This window comes from Schistocerca piceifrons, chromosome 1, assembly GCF_021461385.2.
Source record: "Schistocerca piceifrons isolate TAMUIC-IGC-003096 chromosome 1, iqSchPice1.1, whole genome shotgun sequence".
In the NCBI taxonomy this organism is placed as follows: domain Eukaryota; kingdom Metazoa; phylum Arthropoda; class Insecta; order Orthoptera; family Acrididae; genus Schistocerca; species Schistocerca piceifrons.
In genome coordinates, this window is record NC_060138.1 from 402,217,215 (window position 1) to 402,233,970 (window position 16,756).

At 45.7% G+C, this 16,756-nt stretch overlaps 1 protein-coding gene across 1 annotated transcript in view; it reads right to left on the reverse strand.

Moving 5' to 3' along the window:
- Positions 1-16,756, reverse strand: part of LOC124729666 (synaptotagmin-14) — a 609,333-nt gene that overhangs the window by 78,357 nt on the left and 514,220 nt on the right. Inside the window, exons 4-6 of the mRNA XM_047248497.1 lie at positions 12,914-12,946; positions 8,991-9,139; positions 7,689-7,907 (exon numbers count right to left, since the gene is read on the reverse strand). Of these exons, the coding sequence (XP_047104453.1) occupies positions 7,689-7,907; positions 8,991-9,139; positions 12,914-12,946 (401 nt within the window). The remainder of the gene's footprint in view (positions 1-7,688; positions 7,908-8,990; positions 9,140-12,913; positions 12,947-16,756) is intronic.

Sequence of the window (16,756 nt, forward strand, 5' to 3'; positions counted from 1 at the left end):
CTTGCTCCGGACACTGCGAGAGGGCTGTACAAGCAATGATCACACGCACGGCACAGCGGACACACCAGGAACCGCGGTGTTGGCCGTCGAATGGCGCTAGCTGCGCAGCATTTGTGCACCGCCGCCGTCAGTGTCAGCCAGTTTGCCGTGGCATACGGAGCTCCGTCGCAGTCTTTAACACTGGTAGCATGCCGCGACAGCGTGGACGTGAACCGTATGTGCAGTTGACGGACTTTGAGCGAGGGCGTATAGTGGGCATGCGGGAGGCCGGGTGGACGTACCGCCGAATTGCTCAACACGTGGGGCGTGAGGTCTCCACAGTACATCGATGTTGTCGCCAGTGGTCGGCGGAAGGTGCACGTGCCCGTCGACCTGGGACCGGACCGCAGCGACGCACAGATGCACGCCAAGACCGTAGGATCCTACGCAGTGCCGTAGGGGACCGCACCGCCACTTCCCAGCAAATTAGGGACACTGTTGCTCCTGGGGTATCGGCGAGGACCATTCGCAACCGTCTCCATGAAGCTGGGCTACGGTCCCGCACACCGTTAGGCCGTCTTCCGCTCACGCCCCAACATCGTGCAGTCCGCCTCCAGTGGTGTCGCGACAGGCGTGAATGGAGGGACGAATGGAGACGTGTCGTCTTCAACGATGAGAGTCGCTTCTGCCTTGGTGCCAATGATAGTCGTATGCGTGTTTGGCGCCGTGCAGGTGAGCGCCACAATCAGGACTGCATACGACCGAGGCACACAGGGCCAACACCCGGCATCATGGTGTGGGGAGCGATCTCCTACACTGGCCGTACACCACTGGTGATCGTCGAGGGGACACTGAATAGTGCACGGTACATCCAAACCGTCATCGAACCCATCGTTCTACCATTCCTAGACCGGCAAGGGAACTTGCTGTTCCAACAGGACAATGCACGTCCGCATGTATCCCGTGCCACCCAACGTGCTCTAGAAGGTGTAAGTCAACTACCCTGGCCAGCAAGATCTCCGGATCTGTCCCCCATTGAGCATGTTTGGGACTGGATGAAGCGTCGTCTTACGCGGTCTGCACGTCCAGCACGAACGCTGGTCCAACTGAGGCGCCAGGTGGAAATGGCATGGCAAGCCGTTCCACAGGACTACATCCAGCATCTCTACGATCGTCTCCATGGGAGAATAGCAGCCTGCATTGCTGCGAAAGGTGGATATACACTGTACTAGTGCCGACATTGTGCATGCTCTGTTGCCTGTGTCTATGTGCCTGTGGTTCTGTCAGTGTGATCATGTGATGTATCTGACCCCAGGAATGTGTCAATAAAGTTTCCCCTTCCTGGGACAATGTATTCACGGTGTTCTTATTTCAATTTCCAGGAGTGTAGTTCACAAACCACATGAGTCCCTCCGAACCTGTGGAGATTTCGAGGTTACAATAAACGCCCGAGCCTTAAAAACCTTATAACCCAGGACGGAAGAGTTAATTTGAAGACTAGCGGGGACCCACCGCTATTCCAAGATCAGTTTATCAGAAGCATATTTCTAGCTGCCTGTGGCTCAGGAATTACAGGCGTTCATGGCAACAAAGACGCCATTGGACTTGTACCGATACCAGAGGTTGCCATTTGGCGTGTCTAGTGCCTCAGCCATTTAAAAAGGTACGTAGAACAATTACTGTCACATTCCACAATGCTCCAGTTACTTTGACGGCATCACTGTGACAGGATCAAAGCAGCAACAGCACTTGGCAAATATGAAATGAATATACATTCGCTGCTAAAGCAAGAAGGCCAGCATTGCAATCTTCAAAACTGCTCCATCTTTCGACCAGAAGTCGAGTATTTGGGGCACTTAATAGGCGAGTATGAAATGTGATCGACAGAAGCCTATCTCCAAGCCATTAGGTACCTTACAGGACATAGGAATCTGAAAGAATTACAGGCAGTATTATAGATTCTTCATAGCTCAAGCAGCAGCCACAATAGTGCCATCTTTAAACATCTCCGTAAGGCAGGTGTACCATTCACATGATAAGAAGAATGTGAAAAAGCTTCCACATACTTAAAAATGTGCCTTACGTGAGCACCCTGCCTTGGTCATTAACTATTCTGAGGCAACCCTTCGCAATGGACACATCTCAATATGGAGTGGGTGCAGGTCTATCCAACCAAGTAGCAGATGGATCAGAATGCCCAATCGCGTACAATCCAAAACATTACTGTCAAATAAATTGCAATACCCAAAAACCGGAAAAGAGGCAGTGTCCAGAAGTTTCATGGGTCTATATTTGGTACTACCTTTGTTCTCGTTGCTGACCACAAAGCACTGCTGGCTATTTTTTCCCTAGACCAGAATATTCCCCTATGAACAGTGTAGTATCTACAAACATGAGCTTTTTTATTAAGCAGTTATAAGATCAGTTTTCGTTCTACGGCCTCCCATGTCAACGCAGACGCTCGTAACATGGATTCGAGAGTGACAAGATGAGAAGTTCGATGCATCAAGACAAATCTGCTGTCAGTTAGTAGATGACAACTCGCCGTGCTCACAGATCTCCCACAAACATGGATTTCTTAGATTCCTTGAATTTCCCGTAATGAGGAGGACAAGAAGAGAACAATAGAATTCCAGGAGAGAGAGAAACAACATTTTAAAACGACCTATTTAAGATGGCTTACGAGGACGTGCCTAATCTTTAGGTCTCTCTGGGAAAAATCACGAATAGTGAAATCCATCCAATGTAAGTTGACCTAAGGGTAGATCTAATTGCCGAAGGAAACAAAATCGTTTCCGAAATTTTGCAACAGATTCTGCAGCAAAAGCGCCGGAGAGGTTTCTGACGTCTTCTCTAATCATTTACGACTCACAAAGCCCTTTCTGGAGTCCACAGAATTGTCTTTATACGAATATATGGCTGCAATGAATAAACTAGCATTGCACCTCCCTCCCTACACGCTAAATATAAGTGTGATCAAAGTTGTTCTAAGCAATATTAAGGATCCATTATGAAGTGGCAGTCAAAGACGTGTACATACCTACTGAGATTCACAAGAAATGAAGTCCTTCACAAATTATGGAAAGGTGTAAATACAATCTGTCGAGTTGGTAAATCTTTTTATTGAAAATGTTTTAAGGTTCTTCTGGAACTCGTGAACAAGTAAATAACATGGGAGTTTAACACACCACTGACGCACAGGTCATTAGGGAGAGGACTTTAGTTGGACAAGGACGCGGAAGGCAACGAGTTGAGGCTTTTCTGGAGAAATCACGTCAGTATTCGCTTAAAGTAGCTTAGGAGAATCCAGGGAGAACTAAATCATGATGGAGGGTATACGAAGTAAGCTCATAAGGAATACAAGTCTATTCACTCCAGGCAAATGCCGGGATGGTTCCTCTAAAAGGGCACGGTCGCCTTCCTTCCACATCCTTCCCTAATCCGATGAGACCGATGACCTCGCTGTCTGGTCTCCTTCCCCAAACAACCCAATACAAGTCTATTCTTATTTTGGTCGGCTTTGGATCCGTCTGACTGAGTGGTTGAGAGATGTTTATGAATTAGGCAATGCCTTCTCGCCAGTTACACTTTGTTTTAGTGGAATACACGCTTTCGCTTATGATGCGGGTAACATGCCACTATGATGACTACAAAATCAGCGCTTTAGAATGCTAACTGTGTAGCTACAAGCAACTCAATCACACAGATGATTAACGATGATACAAATAATCAACGTTTCAGACTGTTACAACTAATGAAAAAGAAGCGTTTGATACTTGTCTGCCATATTCCTTGGGTTTGAGTCCGTAGTTACCGATACTGACCTTACTTCATACTTTTCGATCTACAAGAATACACTTTTTATCATGATGATAATGATGAGAATATAATTTATTTAGTTCTCTGCTATGGTTCGGAGAAACTACGAATTTGTCGAGATGAAGTGATAAAGTGTTATCGTGATGAAATGTAGCACCTGGACTGGACGGTGCTGGTAGAAACGTGTGGCTCTTCAAGCTTCACTAAAGCAGCAGATGATACTTTGAACAGCCGCACCTCGTAGTGGACAGGATTATCAGAAATAAATGAGTCAGACTGCATAATCATATCTGACATTCAGTGAACTCCAGAGTGTTCACAATTAAGTATTCTCAGCACATCTTTCTTTGAGCCGCCGTATCCCTAGTCCACAACCAATTGCAAGATTTCTGAGCAGGTGTAGTGCGTTTTATCTACTGTGATGAAATAGTACTTAGCGCAGTGGTAGCCACTTCTTAGTTTTATTTCTTTGTGTACTTTGAACGTCTCAAAGTGTAATATGATATCAACATCTTTTTGAGGAACATTCAGGCGTTCGATTTGTTTCTGTGGCACCTTTACCTTTGTAGTTTTCTGGTACAAGCACAAAGTGGAAAACAGCGTAGGTGGCGTTTATCATGTGGCTGCCTACACGCAAAATGTGAAGATTACTCACATTTCACCGTTCCTCTCCCCAGGGTAGTAACATTAAACGTTTGATTATATACTATTTGACATTTGGGGTAAAGGTTTCACTCTCCCATGATAATACCTTGATAACATTTCTATTATTGTGTTGTGTAGTGTAGTTAAGATAAAGTGTTCTATTTAAATGAAGTGAAAATAGTTTTTCATATATATACATTGTCGATTTCGACTTAGATTTTGATCTTAAAATGTGTTTCCTACTACATAGGACATAAAAGTTGCAATATTAATGGTTTTAACAAGTAACAATATGAAGATAATTAACCTAAGCCGAAACAGGTAAAGTTTATGCGCCAAAAATCATTTGAACTGTATTTAACGCAAATAAAACAATGCTGGCAGCTTATGTCTTTATGTATAGTTTTATTTTTTTTCATCATTACGTCTGTACTTACTTGAAAGTTTTTGTAGATGCTATAATACCTCATTGTGGATCTTTTTATTTGTTGGTAGCCTTAAAAAAATTAAACGCCATTTTATTGTTGCAATACTATTATATAATTTTGTACGCGTTTCTCCTCTTCAATCAATTTTTAATAAATTTTCCTTTTCCTGACAGTTTCTATATTTTTTCTCAATTTTTTTCTCAATTTCACATAGGTTGAAAAACGCGCTTCCACTTCACTTACGAAAATCTGATTCCGACACCTACTCATATCTGTATTTTCGATTTGCTTGGTTTCCTTTTTTCTGCGCACTACTTTACTACTCCTACATAACATGAAACACTTAGCCACTCTGACAATCATTTAAGAATAATAAAATGAATCCTGTGATGATTTTGGTCGAAGTGTTTGTTTACTTGTCGTCTTTCAACCTATGATCACATGAGAGGAAATGCAGAAACTGTCACGACGGATGAAAGAAAAACATTTATTATGCACTGAGGTGACAAACGTCATGGGATAACGACATGTACATGTACAGAGGGCGTTATTATCGCCAAAAGAAGGCATAAAGGGGCATTGGCGGAGCAGTCATTTGTACTCAAATAATTTATGTGAAACGTTTTCCCACGTGATTATAGCCGCTCGCCGGGAATTAACGGAGTTTGAACGCGAATGGTAGTTGGAGCTAGACCCATTCCCATGGGACATTCCATCTCGGAAATCGTTAGGGAATTCAGTATTACGAGATGCACAGGATCAAGACTGTGCCGAGAGTATCAGATTGCAAAGCATTACCTCTCACCGAGGACAACGCAGTTGCCGACGGCCTTCAAACGACCAAGAGTAGCGGCGTTTGCGAAAAGTTGTGGTAAAAGACAAGTAACAATGTGTGAAATTACCACAGAAATCAATATGGGGCGTACGACGAATGTATCCGTTAGGACAGTGCTGCGAAATTTGACGTTAATGGGCTATAGCGGTAGACGACCGACGCGAGTGGCTTTGCTAACAGCACGACATCGCCTGCAGTGCCTCTCCTGGTCTCGTTACCATACCGGTTGGACGCTAGAAGACTGGAAAACCGTGGCCTGGTCAGATGAGTCCCGATTTCAGCTGGTAAGGGCTGATGGAAAGGTTCTAGGGTGACGCAGATCCCACGAATCCACGGAGTCAGGTTGTCAGCAAGACACTGTGCAAACTGGTGGTGGCTCCATAATGGTGTGGTCTGTGCTTACGTAGAATGGACTGTGTCCTCTGATCCAACTGGACCGATAACTGATTGGAAATGATCATGTCTAGCTACTTGGAGACCATTTGCAGTCATTCATGAACTTCATATTCCCAAACAACGATGGAATTTTTATGGATGACAATGCGCCGTGTCACCGGACCATAATTGTTCGCGATTGGTTTGAAGAACATTCTGAACAATTCCAGCGAATTATTTGGCCAGTCAGATCTCCAGATGATTTATGGGGCATAATCGTGAGGTCAGTTCGTGCGCAACACCCTGCACCGGCCTCACTTTCGCAATTATAGACGGCTATGGAGGCAGCATGGCTCAATATTTCTGCGGAGAACTTCGAACAACTTGTTGAGTACATTCCACATCGAGTTGCTGCACTATGCAAAAGGAGATCCGACAAGATATTAGGAAGTATCCAATGCCTCATGTCACCTCAATGTATTTTTCGTTATTTCTGCTAGATACTGGCAGGAAGTCTTTCAACATATATGTGATCTTGAGGAGTAAGTTATAAGGTTAGTGTTTATGATTAAACCGTTTCATTTGGTTGTATGGCAAAAAATTTATTTGGTTATCAAAATGTGCGTTGCAGTTATTTGTATTTGTGTACACTCTTTTACTCTTCGAATTTTGTTGCGAATTCGAAGCGGAGAGCGGGGAAGGGTGAACAAAGAAAGTGAAATCTTTCTAAAATGACTAAATATTTTGATGTAATTCAGTACAAGATGATGCGTTGGAAGAAGGCCACAAAACAGTTTAACGTTGCCAAACAACACTTATGAGGTTGTGCTGCATGATATTTCATGCTTCCAAGTACATACATCAGAGGATGCCGAAAAAATAGGCAGAGCTAGAATTTGGGGTAAAAACCTGGAAGAGAACCCAGTTTGCTGTTGTCTTGCTACGGAAGCTTTTTTCTTTGCGCTTAGTCGTCATGTCTTGGGAAAAACGGCCGTGTAATTAGCAGAGAGAAACAACAGTGAACACCCTTTGAAAGACTGAGTAGTTGGCGAAAAAATGGGTCACTGTTTGTCTTAAAAACCACAAAACCAAACTATCAGGAAGAAAATATGCAGGAGCATTCTACAGCAGTGCTCTTTGGCTCGGCAAAGGAAATAGCGAATCCCTGTAATCTTCTGGGAGGTATTACATTATACCTGTTTTGACGTTAGGGTATATTGTCTGTGATTTAATACCTTTTTCTCATTTTCTTTAAAGCTATAGTAGCAACTACCTTTCAAATTCGCCAAGTTTTAGGTTTTTGAAAATAGTCATTTAATAGTAAGTTTGAATGGTATTTTCTAAGAGTAAAATAATGTTAATAATAACTGTTTATGGTATTTTCTAAGAGTAAAATGTAAATGGTGCGTGGTACTATGAAGTAAATATTGCAACCTCTTAAAATACAATTTTATTATTTTCTATTTTTTAAGATATGTAAAAAACTAAAGGGTTGGTTCTGGGCACTTGTCTCTAATACTGCAGAAAGAAAAAGTCTTTACATTTTTGCAAATTGGAGTTTCCGTCGACCTCGTACTGTATAGGGGCGCAGCTATGGCGAGACTGACCTGCGAGTGCGTGGGGCCGCCGCGGTCCCTGGCGGGGATGTCGCGCGCCTGCAGCACGCGCACCGTCATCTTGCGCATCGGCGCGTCGTACGCGAACGCCACCTCGAGGTGTCCGCACTTGGACACCAGCTGGCTCTGCTGCTCGGCCAGCGTCAGCTCCGACACGTCGAACACCTGGTCGTGGTCGTGCTCGTTCTCCTGTGGCAGCACCACGATACACTACCATCAGAAGTGCCACCTGTCCTCTGTTCACCGACAATGTTGACCATGCAAGTCGCACAGTCTGTGGTCGTGTGGCTGAGAATGCAACACGTTTATGAAATGAGCATTCGCGAACACTGATAATTTGTGTCTTGTGTCTTAAATCGGGGACCTAGAAACGACAGAGAGGCTTCGTCCCGCCGTAGCCCTCAGTGATTCACAACCTCACAACAGGACACAGCAGTCCACTCACCGCACCATCGCCCCACACTGAAACCAGGGTTACTGTGCATTCGGGCCCCGTTGGACAGCCCCCCCCCCCTTCCCGGGAACGTCTCATACCAGACGAGTGTAACCGCAAATGTTTGCTTCGTAGAGTAATTATGGTGTACGCGTACCTGGGGACAGAGTTTGTGCAGCAATCGCCAACATAGTGTAACTGAGGCAGAATAAGGGGAACCAGCCCGCATCCACCGAGGCAGATGGGAAACCACCTTAAAAACCATGCATGTACAGCGTAGCCAGCGCACCGGACTTCGACACTAACCCGCTGGGCGGATTCGTGCCAGGTACCGGTATGTCTTCCCGCTCGGTCACTGATAATTTACTCGAACATCTTCACATATTCTATATGTACAGGAAACTCGAAGATCAAAATCCTATTGTCTCTCAAATTCCAGGGTGCTGCCCTGCCTGTACCAAAATGTCCCTCTCACAGCCCCCCACCCCCCCAAATTAAACACTCGCCATATCCTATGAAAAGGAAACTCCAACAGCCGGCCGGGGTGGCCGAGCGGTTCTAGGCGCTACAGTCTGGAACCGCGAGATCCCTACGGTCGCAGGCTCGAATCCTGCCTCGGGCATAGATGTGTGTGATGTCCTTAGGTTAGTTAAGTTTAAGTAGTTCTAAGTTCTAGGGGTCTGATGACCTCAGAAGTTAAGTCCCACAGTGCTCAGTGCCATTTTTTGAAACTTCAACAGGTTCTCTTCTTGATCAGAAATCTGCCCTGGCATCTACTTAACCTAACAGCTATAGCCCAAGTCCCGATATCCTTTTTTAGATCAAAGCCTCAATGCTCCTTCCAACGCCCTGATTATTACAAATTCACGCCTAGTTTCCTTCTGTCGTACAGACAACTTCTCCTCATCCATCACACTCCACAGCCCAACATCACCATCCTCGTCCCTAGACATAGCAGTCCCTTCAACCTCACTGCTCCTCACCGTTCCATAATCCTTTTCTACTATCACTGCATTTGTCGCGAGCTGATCTCGAAGGACCTGTTAGAAGCATCAACGACTAGATATACCATCGTCATCTGAAGTCATGTAACTGTATTTTAATCTAATTATTTTAATCGTTTGAACTATCAAAAACTACATGGTTGTTTCAACGTAGTTTGAATGAAGAGCAGAAGTAAGTCTGCTACCAGCCCACCATCCACGTTGGGAAAATGAAGTGACCAATGACGAAAGAAAAGGCCATTTTGGAGAACCGTCAATAGCTCTGTTTCTTGAAACAATTAATGATAGTCTATTAAGTTCATGGCAATGGGTTTGGAATTAGTTTAGGTTATCCAACTTCTACAGAACTGCTGTGGAGTAGTGTCCGCCGGCACTAAGCAGCGAAAGACAGAGGACACTGACGACCGTTCTGTCCCAGAGTTACACGTATCAGCACTTTCAGCGCTCACAGTTCAGTGGGGAAAGACAGAGAGCGATCTGTTGAGCGGTTGTGAACCTGGATTGCTGTTTGGATTCCACTGGATAAAAGTATCACGACTGACGCTAACGAGAAACAAGTGTCAAAATGTGTGATCTCAAGTGACCGCAAAGAATCGTCAGTGGTTACAAGGCTGCGTGTCACGCTCTGGAAGGAAACCTAAGGAGCAAGGACATTCTGCGCCAAGGAAAATTGCCAGCACGGTATGAAAGGAATTGTGGTATCTGCAAGGGAGGACGCCTTTTGCCATTTGACTGTAAAATATTTGGAGGCGTATCCAAGCACGTGGTTGTTCCAGGAGAGGAAATAGCTTTACTTTTCTGTGGACGCTACACAGAAACTCGGGAAAGGAGATGCACTCGTGATCTTGAAAGTGTAAGAGGTCTGGAGGAGAAAGTAGTCTTCATTTTCGTTGATGAAAAAGGTAATCTCAGACCTTGTCAAGCCAGACATGATGCTGAGGAAGTCAGGGACAAGGATGATGAACTGTGTGTTGTCCTTAGTGTAAGTTAATTTAAGTTAGATTAAGTAGTGCGTAAGCGTAGTACTGGGAGATGAAAAAGCTTGCACAGGATAGAGTAGCATGGAGAGCTGCATCAAACCAGTCTCAGGACTGAAGACCACAACAACAACAAGCGTAGGGACCGATGACCTCAGCAGTTTGGCCCCATAAAACCTTACCACAAATTTCCAATTTTTATCAGTCGACAAGCCCTGTCACAAAACACGAGAAGATGAGAAAGAACATGCACTCTCTAGGTAATCAAATATTACACGACGCTGTACATGCCGGGTATATGCTCCGTTCCTTTCATGATCAGCTGCTTGACCATTGGAATACGGAGACATAACCTATTCTTCAGACTCTAGCGGAAGGTGCTGATATTTCGGCGACTGGCCGTCCCCAGTAGCAGTACCCAAGGGGGCAACACAAAACGACGAGAATAAGGGCGAAAACAGCCTTCAGTCGCCAGCAGGAAGTGTCAGGAGTATACGAGTCATTGACTGATTTCAGGAGATGCGTGGCGGGGGAAGCAGAGGAGCCAGCCTGCTCAGCGATTGCCAGGAAGGGAACGGAAGGGCGGGACTAGCAGAAGCACAATAAATCTAAAGCTGAAAGCTTCCCCCAATGATGTTTCTTCTCATACTGCTCAACGACATGAATGAGGCGCTACACAGGGCGCGAATGGCGATGGCTTGTACAGGCTGTCATATCATTATGACAATAAATATGTGCTCAACTGAAAGTCTTATTTTTTTCATAGTTCCACACAACTTCTTCCTGTTTTCTCGATTGATCTGTGTTCAGTGTTTCAAGGCCTATCCACTGTTCAACTTATAACTAAATCTGAGGGGGGTGCGATGGGGAGGTTCCGTTGTAAGCGACTTCTTCCTGTTACATAACTTGAAACTTCGGCTTGCTGGAAAGAAATTTTCATCAAATGAGGATTGATAGTTGGAGTAAACGAGTATTTTGTCGATTTTGACAAAACCTATTTTTTCGATGGAACCAAAAAGCTGGAGGACAAAGTGTACACTCAAAAGAGACTATGTTGATATGCAAGGTGAGTTGTTTACAAAACAAGCATTTTTCTAAGTTTTTCTTAGCACAATTATCAAGCCAATCTCGTATAAACTGAAGGAGAAAAAACCGCCACACCAAGCAAGAGTTGTTCGACATAAACGAAAGCTGCCAGGCATTTTTCCTACATCTGAAAGATGATGTCTATTCAGATTTCACGCCAGTCGCATAAGAGTGGCGCTATTGGTTGAAGTTAATCAAGAATGCCTTTAAGGCGACAAAGACGTCATCGTCGACACGCTGTTAGGATTGAACGAGTTCGTGTAACAAGGCTACGAGAAGCTACATATTCCTTCTGCAGTATTGAAGAAAGACTTGGCAGGAAAGTAACCACTGTACATGATTGTTGGCAGCTGTTGTCACGAGAGTGTTTGGTCGCCAGTAGATCGGGCTCTGGACGTCCACATGACACTACCGAGAGAGAAGACCATCGTGTTCGGCGTGTGGCTCTGGCACGTCGTACTACATCTGAAGCAGCAGTTCGAGCGGCAGTTGGCACCACAGTGACACAACGAACTGTTATAAATCGGTTACTTCAAGGACAGTTCCGAGACAGAAGCCATGTAACGTGCATTCTACTGACCCCAAACCACCACCATTTGCGACTTCAGTGGTGTCAAGCGAGAGCTCGTTGGTTGGCAGGATGGAGGTCTGTTAAGTTTTCTGATGAAAGCTGGAACTGCCTCAATGACAGTGATGGCCGTGTACTGGTTAGAAGGAGGCCAGTTGAGGGCCTGATCTGGGGTGCGATTTGGTATGACAGCAGGAACACTCTCGTGGTTATCCCACGCGCACCCTGACTGCAAATTTGTACGCCAATCGGGTGATTCGATCTGCCGTGCTGCCACTGACAAATAGCATTCCAGGGGCTGGTTTTCAACAGGATAACACTCGCCCACATACCCTGTTGTAACCGAACATGCTCTACAGAGGGTCGATGGCCTGCTAGATCGCCAGATCTGTCTCGAATCGATCACATATGGGACATTCCCGGATGACAACACCAACTTCATCCACAAACAACTTTAACCGTCCCTGTACTGACCGACCAAGTACAATATGCATGGAACTCCATCCCACGAATTGGCATCTGGCATCTGTACAACACAGTGCACGCACGTTTGCATGTCTGCATTCGACATTCTGGCGGCTACACCGATTATCGTTGTACCAGGGTTTCAAATTTGCAATGATTTCTCTCGCGCTTATATTAACCTGTGGTCTTATAATTTTAATCACTTAAATATGTTACTCAGACAAATGTATTCCAGAAATTTTATTACTGTACATTAATTATCTTTTAGTGCTGCGATTTTTTTTTCCCGTCAGTGTATGTATGATTTAAACAGCACAGCGTTCGGCCTCGTTGCAACACCGTGTCTGGAGGAAGCTGCCAGCGTGGGCTGCTGCCCGGGAGGCGACTCACGTCTTGGTTGGCGGCGGGGTCCGGCTGCGGCTGCGGCAGGCGCCGGTAGCCGCCGTGGCGCGGGTCTCTGTGGCGCAGCTCCGCCGCGGCCGCCGCCGCCTCCTCCTCGGCGCTGGTGCTGCTGGAGGCGCTGCTGCTGACGCTGCCCGCCGGCGCGCCGCCCCCGCCGCTCCCGCCCCCGGCCGCGCCGCTGCTGCTGCCGTCGGCTCCCGCGCGGCCCTTCTCCGCCAGCGACGCGGGGTCTCCGGAAGGCCCCGCACATGCCACCATCGCGCCGCCTCCGCCGCCTCCACCGCTGCCGCCAACGCCGACGCTCGAGCAACCCGCTGCCCAAAACACACACACACACACATATACCTATAGCGCTGTCGAGGCAATCTCTTCACTGGTACAGTGTGCTGACGTCAAGGTCAGGGGGGTCCAAAAAGATGCATCCCGTCACACAACTATATCTTCTACATAGATGTAGGTAGAAACTTTGGGTAAATTTGAGCTCGTGGACGAAAACCAAAAGTTTACTTTGGCAATGGTTGACAGGTGCCCTTCGCGTGACTGCCAGCAGGAGTCTCAATGATCTAGTTACCTGGCTCGCTCGTTCGCTATTCATTGTGCGTCAGATGGAGAAGTCTACAACACAGCAATAAAAGCCGTTTTACGTTCCCCTTTCCAACAGCTGCAATTCAGTTACAACTGTGCGGCGTTAATGTCGCTGAGAGTGCGGCGCTGTACCTCCTACAGCAAGCGAAACTGACGTCTTCTAATAAACTTTACACTACCATCGTACGTCTGGTTAGTGGTCACTGTATCCGATTACGACAGTCCTTCTTTTTTACTTCTGATTTATTGGTAGTAAAAAAAAATCACTAAGACGCCACGGTTGCCTCATATTTTAGAGCAGACCACCACTGGAAGTATTTCTCTAACAAAAATTTTTACCCTTTGTAGTTGATTCTTCCTGTGTGCACTGGTTATCAGTGTAACCGTATCTCAGTTACGCCACCATCTACGTGCGGAAAGTAAACAATGATCCTCATTACACTGAGGTGGCAGAAGTCATGGGATGACGATACGCACATATATGGACGGCGGTAGTATCGCGCGCCGGCCGGAGTGGCCGAGCGGTTCTAGGCGCTTCAGTCTGGAACCGCGCTGCTGCTACGGTCGCAGGTTCGAATCCTGCCTCGGGTATGGATGTGTGTGATCTCCTTAGGTTAGTTAGGTTTAAGTAGTTCTAAGTTCTAGGGGACTGATGACCTCCGATGTTAAGTCCCATAGTGCTCAGAGGCATGTGAACCATTTTTTGGTAGTATCGTGTACACAATGTATAAGAGGCCAATGCATTATCACTCAAGTCATTCATGTCAAAATTTACCCGACGTTATTATGGACGCGCGAGGGGAATTAACAGTCTTTGAACGCCAAATGCTAGTTAGAGCTAGACGCATGGGACATTCGTTCTGGAAATCGTTAGGAAATTCAATATTCCGATATCCATACTGTCAAAAATTCTCATACCAGATTTCAGGCCTTACCTCTCATCACGGGCAGTGCAGTGGCCGACAGCCTTCACTTGAAGACCGAGAACAGCAGCGTTTGCGCAGAGTTGCCATGCTAACGACAAGCAACACTGTGTGAAATAATTGGAGAAATCTATGTGGGACGTGCGACGAACGTATCCCTTAGGACAGTGCGGCGAAATTTGGAGTAATGGGTTATTGTGGCAGACGGCTGACGCGAGTGCATTTGCTAACAGCACGACATCGTCTGTGGCACCTCTCCCGGGCTCGTGAACATATCGGTTGGACCGTAGACGACTGGAAAACCCTGGCCTCGTCAGATGAGTCCTGACTTGAGGAAGTAAGAGCTGATGGTATGGTTCGAGTGTAGCGCAGATCCGACGAAGCCAAGGACCCATCTAGTCAATGAGACACTGTGCAAGCTGGTGGTGGCTCCATAATAGTATGGTCTGTCTCTACATTGAATGGACTGTATCTTCTGATCCAACTGAACCGATCATTAGCTCGAAATGATTATGTTCGGCTGCCTGGAGACCAATTGCAGCCGTTCCTGGACATCCTCATCCTAAACAACGATGCGCCATGTCACCGGGTCACAACTATTCGTGATTGGTTTGAAGAATATTCTGGACAGTTCGAGCGAATGATTTGGCCACTCAGGCCACCCAAAATCAATCGCATCGAACATTTATGGGACATAATCGAGATGTCAGTTCTTGCACAAAATCATGCACTGACAATACTTTTGCAGCTATAGACGGCTATAATTCCCCAGGGGACTTGCAACGACTTGTTGAATCCACGGTACGTCAAGTTGCTGCACTACACCGGGCAAAATGAGGTCTCTCACGATATTAGGAGGTATCCCATGACCTTTGTGAGCTCAGTGTAAAAGCCAAATACCACCGCCGTCGTCTCATAGTGTGGTAGATTGTTTCAAAAAATGGTTCAAATGGCTCTGAACACTATGGAACTTAACTTCTAAGGTCATCAGTCCCCTAGAACTTAGAACTACTTAAACCTAACTAACCTAAGGACATCACACAGCCATGCCCGAGGCAGGATTCGAACCTGCGACCGTAGCGGTCACGCGGTTCCAGACTGTAGCGCCTCGAACCGCTCGGCCACCGCGGCCGGAGATTGTTTCTTTCCGAGTAACAATAGGGATGAGGGAGTTCCTCCGTCAACGAAGTCAAACATTCTAGAGTGATTGTATCAACAAACTGGTCTCTCCTTTGGAGAAATATGTTCTTCGCCAGGATGACTATGTTGATACATAAATACGTAGACATGAAAAATGAAGACGTAGATGTTAATTACGTTCGCTTTATTTACAAAGCTTTAACCGCTTTCACATAAAAAATTCGGAGCCGTAGTTTTTCAGCACGAGCTCGTACATTTAGAATGAATACCTGTTCTCCTAAAACAGTCACAAATTTACTGCCGAGACCAAAATTACAAGATTTGGGGCTTATGCAAGCTACGTGAGATCTGACTGCCTATCCAAGGCATTTAAACTCCTCAGTTGCTGATTCAGTTATTCAGTTAATATTACACCTATGCTACAAGCAGCTTCCCAGGAGTCTGTTTTTAATGTAGTACTCTGCAGCAGTTACTAATATCTCTAACTGGTTTTTAAATCGCCAGCAACTTTTCAAAACACCTTCATACTTTGTTGAAAACGAGTATTCCTCCTGTGCTGTTCAGAAAGTAGCGTAAGACTTGAAGATACATAGGAGGAAGTGCAACCATTGAAAGACGACGGATAGTCTCCACGCTTATCGGGCACGCAGCCATAATTGCCAATGGTAGGCAGGAGTGATATGGTTGAAATAGCATACAACGCATACGAATCGCACACAAGCATTCATCGCCAGTTCTAATCAATTTGTATCAAACTTTGACATAGAATTATTTGGGGATGAAATTTGTGAAGCTGAACATCTGACAGCATTATATGGAAGTGAAATGTAATAATGAGGAGAACACGCTGGTGCTGTGCATATTCAGGAATGAAGAGTTCGTCACGATATCTAAATCATTTATGTATTATGCAAAATATCAGAGAGCCGCCTCGCGAGCTCGCGAGGGGGAAAAAGCTTTACAAGTCCTTTTATTAACTCCTATAGAATATTTAACAAATAGAAAGATATTAAAAACAATGTTTCAAGCATGTAATCGAATTTTCCCCCTACAGTCCACGTTCAGTTCGACTGCTTACGAATCTTGCATCCTTATTCTGAGCAATAACTTTCGAGAACCACATGAAAGTTCAGTAACGTTTAATAGACAGGCAGTGGGACGAAACCTCTTTAGCTTTATAATCAAGAACCTTTTACCGCCGCAAACTCCTGTGGAGCCGGAAAATATCAGTGGAGCCTTTCTGAAAGCGGGGACTATATTTAATGACCCCAATACGAAACTCTGTTGCGAACTTTAATGAGAATACGAAAGCTCGATACCACATACATCCGATTCCTCTCGTTCCTAAACACAAGAAACCCTTTGTTGTCGCGGACTAGGTGGAAGGTCAAGAGTCAGCTGCATAGGCGACTGGCCTGTCAGTGACAGGTCGGAAATTACACGACTGACTGGCGGTCGGCGTTCGTTACATCTTGA